The sequence below is a fragment of the Salvelinus alpinus genome, chromosome 31 (assembly GCF_045679555.1).
Source record: "Salvelinus alpinus chromosome 31, SLU_Salpinus.1, whole genome shotgun sequence".
NCBI lineage: Eukaryota > Metazoa > Chordata > Actinopteri > Salmoniformes > Salmonidae > Salvelinus > Salvelinus alpinus.
Window position 1 is genome coordinate 14,232,156 of NC_092116.1, and position 8,845 is coordinate 14,241,000.

General features: G+C 39.1%; 1 protein-coding gene across 1 annotated transcript; it reads left to right on the forward strand.

The window, feature by feature from the left end:
* The first annotated feature begins 5,923 nt into the window (after positions 1-5,923).
* On the forward strand, positions 5,924-8,596 carry fis1 (fission, mitochondrial 1). The gene is made up of 5 exons (XM_071378033.1): positions 5,924-6,053; positions 6,678-6,810; positions 7,012-7,088; positions 7,302-7,407; positions 7,576-8,596. Exons 1-5 carry the CDS (start codon positions 6,009-6,011, stop codon positions 7,680-7,682), a joined length of 468 nt encoding a protein of 155 aa, XP_071234134.1. The 5' UTR covers positions 5,924-6,008; the 3' UTR covers positions 7,683-8,596.
* The last annotated feature ends 249 nt before the right edge of the window (positions 8,597-8,845 follow it).

An 8,845-nucleotide genomic window follows, 5' to 3' on the forward strand; every position in this document is an offset into this window, starting at 1 on the left:
GGTGATCAAATACTTATGTCATGCAATAAAATGCTAATTAATTACTTAAAAATCATACAATGTGATTTTTGGGATTCCGTCTCTCACAGTTGAAGTGTACCTATGATAAAAATTACAGACCTCTACATGCTTTGTAAGTAGGAAAATCGGCAAAATCGGCAGTGTATCAAATACTTGTTCTCCCCACTGTATGTATATATCAAACCCACCATGATCAGACTGTCATTGTTTACATTATTTTCCTCTGTCATATTGAACATTAGTGCAGTGATAGTGATGGCTATCAAACTCTATCAGCAATTCAGTGAGTGCTGCAAGAGTCAGCCTTTGAATTATCAGAGGCAATCCTATTAGAGCCTTATTTCAGGTTTTAGGGAGCCATCAATCAATGAGCAGGCTGCAGTACCTTCAAACAATATGATGGTTATGATGGATTGGCTCAGAGTCCTTTTCGTCAGGACATGTTTTTTAATATTCAAATGCAAATCTGTCTCCAATTGGATGGAAACCTAGCTACTGAGGGTGCTGACATGTACCCGTAATATCAGTCATAATGAACACTCATTTGGAATATAACGCTCCATACAAATGCTTGTAGTTATACACATGCTGCATTCAACCAGTTAGCATGTTGGACATTTCAGAGTATCCTAGTTCCGACTAGCACCTGAACGCAGCAAAACACCTCAATTGGACAAGAGTAATCCAAATGAAGCAATTATGAGTTGGTTTTTGTTCCAATGGGATGAAAGGAGAATATTAGGCAATATTAGGCATTTAAACACTTTATTTGGAACAAAACTATTTTAGAATATGCTGAACACTCTTGCACATACAGTATATCACAAAAGTGAGTACACCCCTCACATTTTTGTAAATAGACCATATAGCGGTTTAACTGGACAGGTTCCACTCAGAACAGGCCTCGCCATGGTCGACCAAAGAAGTTGAGTGCACGTGCTCAGCGTCATATCCAGAGGTTGTCTTTGGGAAATAGACGTATGAGTGCTGCCAGCATTGCTGCAGAGGTTGAAGGGGTGGGGGGTCAGCCTGTCAGTGCTCAGACCATACGCCGTACACTGCATCAAATTGGTCTGCATGGCTGTCGTCCCAGACAGGAAGCCTCTTCATGAAGATGATGCCACAATGAACTGTAGCTCCGCAAACAGTTTGCTGACAGCATCAAGCAGACTAAGGACCACGGCATTACTGGAACCATGTCCTGTGGTCTGATGAGACCAAGATAAACTTATTTGGTCTCAGATGGTGTCAAGCGTATGTGGCGGCAACCAGGTGAGGAGTACAAAGACAAGTGTGTCTTGGCCTACAGTCAGAGCATGGTGGTGGGAGTGTCCATGGTCTGCTGGGCTGCAGTGAGCTGTCTGCCGGCTTACTGGGGCAGCTCAGCAGAGGCTTCCATCTGAGGCGACACCATGAATGCCAACATGTACTGTGACGATACTGAAGCACTGAGCAGGCTGATCCCCATCCCTTCGGAGACTGGGCCACAGGGCAGTATTACAACATGATAACGACCCCAAACACACCTCCAAGACGTGACCACTGCCTTGCTAAAGAAGCTGAGGGTAAAGGTGATGGAACCTGGCCTAAACCGCTGATGGTCTTGGCCAATGACCTACAACCCTAGTTGCAGCATCTGTGGGGCATCTTCTCATAACCCAGGCAAGGTGGATGGAGTAGCAACGGTCTCTAACATCCACCAGCCTCCGTGATGTCTTTGTCATGGAGGAGTGGAATGATGGACTTCCAGTGGCCAACCAGTGTGAGAGCTCTGGAGCAATGACACTCCATTTGACACACCTACGCAGGGTTCACACCGGCAGTGCTGGTAAAATTAATGAGTGGCACACACGGGGAGGGAAATATTGACTACTTTGGGCCCAATTTGGACATTTTCACTTAGGGGTGTACTCACTTTTGTTGCCAGCGGTTTAGACATTAATGGCTGTGTGTTGAGTTATTTTGAGGGGACAGCAGATTTACACTGTTATAGAAGCTGTACACTCACTACTTTACATTGTAGCAAAGTGTCATTTCTTCAGTGTTGTCACATGAAAAGATATACTCAAATATTTACAAAAATGTGAGCGGTGTACTCACTTTTGTGATATACTGTATGTGTGTCAGCTGTCAATGGAATATCAATTTAGCTAAACCCTATTATCACCAACATAATCCAATAGAATCATGGACGTAAATGTAGTCACTGTGGGCTACTATACATGAGCATCAGATTAATCTTCAATATGTTGACTACTATTGATTATTCATGAAATTATTAGAATTAATCTCAAAGATTTTGCATATTCATTCTCATGTGACTTTTCCATGTGATTCTGAGACTTTTTTTGTTGACTGAAGGGTTTTTGACAATCTGGTCTATTTGCTGTAACTAAACACACTAATATGGCTAATAACATCAAATAAAAAATCGAACATCTTCCCCATTGAATTCAATGAGATATAAACAGTATGTACTACATGCATTATCATTGGGAAAGACTCATGTGAAGTGTTAGTGGTGGCTTTGGCGACTGTTTCCTCACATCCTGCCTCAATAAAGACATTTCAAACTAGCCTACTGTTCAGCAAAACGTGGGGTCAATAGTGTTTTTCTAGTAAATCAAATAGGATTCTGGCTTTAAAGGTGCACTGTGCAGAAATCACTCCGCTATTTCCTAGTCTATGTATTGAATACTGTATAGTTTTATCAATAACTGACTTGAGGTCTGTGCTCATTTCCATGCCATTGGACATCCATTCACTATGATTTCAGCATTTGAAATAAAGTTTCAAAAATAAAGTTAGTAAAGTTAATAAAATAAAGTTAGTCGAGTTAATCAAATGTAATAAGTGCTAACTATAGTGTGTGTGTATCTTAAGCATTATCTTTCTTGGAAGTGTCCCATTGTCTAGTGAATATAACCTGCAACTGGAATCCTTAGATGTCAGAGTTTATGCTGTCGCAATTAAGTAAATAAAAACTTTGAACCTTGAACCACCTATCAAATATTTTAAGTAAGATTGTAAGTCCATTGAAATGACTGTTTAGATACCAATCCTGTGTCTATTTCCCTTTAGCTTTAAAGGAATCACAAAAAATGGAGACAGGTCTCCAGGTCTGTCTTCTGTTCTGATCTCAATAACAGGTAAAGTACCTCTCATACAGTATTACAACGTAATATGAGTGTTCATTGTTTTCAGCATGGTGTTGAGTTTGTGATCTCTCTCTCTCTTAAAAAAATAGCAAATTATTCTTCTGAGTCTCAAGATGACATACATGCATCAGTACAGATGTTGGTTAATATGAAACTGATACAACTTTCAGTTTGATCAATGACAACATTCAAACATCTGCTACGTTGTCATGTAGTCCGGTATAGAGTGACATTCAGTAGCTTGAGCCAGTTAAAGGTTTGGTTTATGATGAGTTGAGGCCTCTGAGAATACTGTGTCCTTTGTGATCTGGGTAACAGGGTTATGGAAAACACTTTTATATTTCAAACCGTTTTAACTACTGTGTAAGCTATTAAGCAGGCTAATCATGTTATGATTATAAGCAAAAATATGTGAAGATACTGTAGTTTGCACAGTGTGGACGCTTGAGAACTCTGTGGCACCAACACCAAACTGGCGTGCGAGCGGCGCGTGCAAGCCTTTTTGTCACTGCAAAGAAAAATAAAGCAAATAAGAACAACTGCTCTCCTTACAAAATATTTCATTTTCTTTGAATGTATTCATTGAATGTGTGTTTACTGTAGTAAGTACTACCAGGTATTTCATTATTCTAATGTTGAGAGACTGTGGCTGTGCTGGCACATTTCAGATCTCCCCCAAAATGACACACACCTTCATCGAACCGATGGCGTAGAGGTTAACATGAACCAATAACATAGAGCTCAACATTGCACAAGTGTAGGTTCGTCCCTTCCGATGTAAGATGATATATTTGCAAAACAAAACCAACTTCTACCACGGTATCGTAACTGAAATAAAGTTGTCATACTATGATCTCCGTTTTCAGTTTCAAAACAAGCCAAAGTAGAGTACCACTTTCAAAACAAGCCAAAGTAGAGTACACTATTTGTGGAGGACCCTTTTCAATTCCAATGGCAGGCAAGTGCACTACAATAGAGACCATTGTATTTTATTATCAGCGGTATTTTAAACACAGGGTAGGCCAATCCTAAATATGACTCTGCAGATAGAGCTAAAAGCATTACGTTTGTTGATTTTATTCTCTTCTGTGTCATCCTACTCATATCTCGTGCACAGACAACGCTAAAATGAGGGAACTCGTTTCAAAGTGCATCAGGGCACTGGAAATGGCATATTGCCCTGACAGACGGTTCCTGGTCGATGCCGCAATATCGACAGCAGGGAGAGCTATAATCAAAGGTTATATCTTCGATATTACTGACTAACGTCACCTTTCCACTATTATCAGCTGCACATTTGACATTTTACGCTAATTCAAGTCAAATTAATTTCCACATGGAATGTGTGTGTTTGTGTGTGTAATAGGTTGCAATGTGGGAAATGCCTCTTTTGGGCTCACAGTGTGTGCTGAGTGAACAGAACAGCAACACAGAGAGCCATAGCTCAAGTTCTCTGCTGCCAATGACTGGAATGATCTGCAAAAATTTCTGAAGCTGGAGACTCATATCTCCCTCACTAACTTTAAGCACCAGCTGTCAGAGCAGCTCACAGATCACTGCACCTGTACATAGCCCATCTGTAAATAGCCCATCCAACTACCTCATCCCCATACTGTTATTTATTTCTTTTATTTTTGCTCCTTTGCACCCCGGTATCTCTACTTGCACACTCATCTTCTGCACATCTATCACTCCAGTGTTTAATTGCTATATTGTAATTATTTTGGCACCATGGCTTATTTATTGCCTGTCCTCCCTTATCCTACCTCATTTGCACACACTGTATATAGACTTTTTATATTGTATTATTGACTGTATGTTTGTTTATTCCATGTGTAACTCTGTGTTGTTGTTTATGTCACACTGCTTTGCTTTATCTTGGCCAGGTCGCAGTTGTAAATGAGAACTTGTTCTCAACTAGCCTACCTGGTTAAATAAAGGTGAAATAAATAAAATAAAAAATAAAAATTGCTGAGGGACACAGGAATTTGACTGCCATTGCTGTTATATGGTGAGATACTAGCCCTGTAGCCCTCTAAATTATACCTTCTAAATGTCTTGTAAGACCGGTGAAACTGAACATATTGACCTGTCTATAACCATGATCTATAATAACCAGTCTAACCATGTCTGTCTCTGTCTCGCTCTCTCAATTCAAAGGGCTTTATTGGCATGGGAAACACATGTTTACATTTCCAAAGTAAGTGAAATCGATAATAAACAATAACATTTTTTTTACAGTAAACAGTACACTCACAAAAGTTCCAAAGGAATAGAGACATTTAAAATGTCATATTATGTCTATATACAGTGTTGTAACGATAATAGTTAAAGTACAAAAGGGAACATGTGTTCTGCAGTGGCATTGTGGAGCTTCAAAACGTAGAATGAAAAACGTTTTTTTCAGAAGAAAGAAAATATTTGACTGGCTACACACTCCTTCCTCTGGCCAAACGTTACACCACGCCCACGGACATTACGTTTAGTTTGACTCTAATCAATTGCTCAATACACTCCATTGTTTGTTTGCATTAAATAAAACCATATGATTTTAACGTTTTTGTAAGTTACAATAAAACCTTTGTTTTTTTATTTGTATCATTATTATTATTGTATTCGCATTGACGTAGCAAAAACGTGTTTAATTGGAAACATGGAAATTATATAACTTTAACTTTACCACAGCCACAAGTTCATATGTTTTTGTTTTAATGAATTTAATCGATATAGTCAATTTTGACTTTGTGGCTGTGGTATCCAGTGGATATCGGAATGCTCGAGCTTGTCACGTGATAAAAGTGGGCGTTTCCATCAGTTTCTTCTGAAAACATGGAGGCTGTTGTGGGCGATTTGGTAGCTCCAGAAGACCTTTTGGTAAGTTTAAGTTTTATTATTGTCATGATTTAGAACATAGCTATATTATATTTAGACAATATGGTGTCTAAATACCCAGCTACATTCGTTAATAGTTGATCAAACGTTTACAACAGTGTAGCTGTAGAAGTGAAACATATGCTAGCTAACGTTAGCCATATTGCTAGTAGCTATCTGTGTCATTCCTTACACCAGCTGCGTTCTGGTATGTTATTTTGCCCAACTACACAGTATACAGATATGTATTATGCCTTTTGATGGATTTTTCAATCGAGTGAAAAGTTTTTAAAGCCAATTGTTGAGTACATTAGGTGTATCATATTGTATTGATGTTGTTACACCAGCTTGTCTGCTACTGTCCCATGTGAGTTGGCTATTACACAACATGCATTACCATGACGCATTATGAGACTGCATTACTGTAGCTACTGCACTGTCAACATCATAAAAAATTTTAAAAAATGCAGCATGTCTTGAAATGTAACACAGCAATTGAGTGTTTACTGTCACTGCCTTCTGTAAATTCAACATAAAGATTATCAACACCCTGGCCTAACATCACCCTTGCCAGTCAGTGTCTGAAACCACTGAAGGGAGCCATATTTGTTCTGTTTTGACCATCAGAAATTTGAGAAGAAGTACAATGCTGAGTTGGTGAAGGGGGGCGTGTCAAAGGAGACCAAGTTTGAATATGCATGGTGTCTGATCCGGAGCAAGTATTCTGACGACATTAAGAAAGGAATTGTTTTGTTGGAAGGTGAGTAGCCAACAGTATTTGTGTACTCAGAAGACTGTCAGTAAGATATCCTTACAAATGTCTCTCTAAATAGCTATGAATGAGTGATTGGATTTCCAACTTATTGGAATGGAATGCTGACATAGTGAATGCGATATGCATTGGCCTACTTAACCCACCTATAATAATGTTACCAGTACTGTTGCTCAATTTGTTTTATAGAGCTGGTTAACAAGGGATCAAAGGACGATGCCAGAGACTTCCTGTTCTACCTAGCTGTGGCCAACTACAGACTGAAGGTGATGATTCATTGTACTACTATATTACCCATAGGTTATAAGACACATCTCACTAGATAACTTATTGTAATGAAATAGATTACTCCGTCTCCCATCTCTCTGCGTTAATTGCGTAAGCTATCATAGCACCTCTTACTCAATTGTATCTCTATCTCTCTTTATTGCTCCATATCTCTTTATCGCTCCATATATGTATATATTTTTTTATCACAGGATTATGAGAAAGCTCTGAAGTATATCCGCACTCTCCTGAAGAATGAACCGGGCAACAACCAGGCCTTGGAGCTGGAGAAGCTAATAGACAAGGCTCTAAAGAAAGGTGAGTGGGGAGGCCAAGGAACACCTATCAATGCTGGGTCTAATTTGTGTAATGTTCTCATTCTTTCCTCTCTGATCACTGATCAGGCAGGACAGGATGGGTAGAAGCTGAATGGGTATAAGTAATAAGGGCAATGTTCATGTTTTGATGTCACTTTTTTCTACACAGATGGTTTGGTTGGCATGGCAATCGTCGGAGGAATCGGCCTGGGCGTGGCTGGATTAGCAGGCCTCATCGGATTGGCTGTGTCCAAGGGTCATGGTCCAAGGTCCTAATATGGAGTGGGGAGGGCCTTAGCTTTGCTAACACACTTCAAAGAAAGACTGACATGCCCTCCTCAAACTTCTCCCCCATAACAAATTCAAACTAATTTGGAATTGGCTGCCGTTCCCAAGATGAGAAGACCACCCGTGGATCTCCCAAAACGTTTCACTCATATTGTCCATGGAACAATGTTTGGGGATTGATTTCTGAAAATAGCCTTAGATTCACTTAAATTGTCTTCATATTTAAACAGGTTTTGATTCCAGTGAATTTGACATGTGTATATTCATACAGAGGTTTAATGTGGCTCTTTGTCTTCCATATTATACATTATAAATAAGTGTGATGGAACACGTTACTGAATGGCATCTCTTGACTTACTGACCTCAGTATGTTAGCATGCACCCTGAGCAGCCACTGAGTTAGCATCTAAGCATGTGGTGGACTTTAATTAATTTCTTTATGTAAGTGCAATTTTACTTTAATTATTGTTGTTGTCTTCATTAATTTAGACCGAGAAAGCATTGGTATTTAGGGAAGTGTCTTATGTTTAGAGGTAAGTGTTGTGGTGTAGTGTCCAAGCTGGTAAGTGTGTATGTATTGTGTGGTGTAGTTGGTAAGAATTAGGCAGCTGTGATATGAATCACTCATGTTGTCCACAGGGCGCATCTTTTCTTAGGGATTGGGTAAAGATGAATACCACGACAGTAAAACAGCCCTCGGGAAAAGGCTTTCATTTGTCTTTAATTGACAGTGTAGATGCAAGAAAACAACATTATTTATCCATAATATAACCCCATTTACTTAAGTTATCATAATGGCATGATACTAACAGATTTTGTTTTATGTATCAAAATACAAAGACGTTTCAGCTATTTATTTATTTTTCTCCAGTTTTGATTGTAAATAAAAACATTTTAATTAATTGTGTATGTTTCTTAAAGTATGTGTCTGGAAGGCACTATTAGAGCTATTAAGATCATCATTGTCCTCAAGCCTCGCAGAATTTCAGCGTTAGCAAACCACACGTTTGAGTATCACTGTAGAACCGATGCTTTGTGGTTTTTAATTGTGAAATGAATAAAGGGCATGGTATGTCATGAGTGAACAATGTTGGCAGAGCTGCTCTTTCCATGACAGACTGACCAGGTGAATCCAGCTGAAAGCTATGATC

Coding starts and splice junctions, on each gene's coding strand:
- fis1 (XM_071378033.1), top strand. CDS start 6,009: ATGGAGGCTGTTGTGGGCGATTTGGTAGCTCCAGAAGACCTTTTG. Junction 6,054..6,677: donor TAGCTCCAGAAGACCTTTTG/GTAAGTTTAAGT, acceptor TTTGACCATCAG/AAATTTGAGAAGAAGTACAA. Junction 7,089..7,301: donor TGGCCAACTACAGACTGAAG/GTGATGATTCAT, acceptor TTTTTATCACAG/GATTATGAGAAAGCTCTGAA.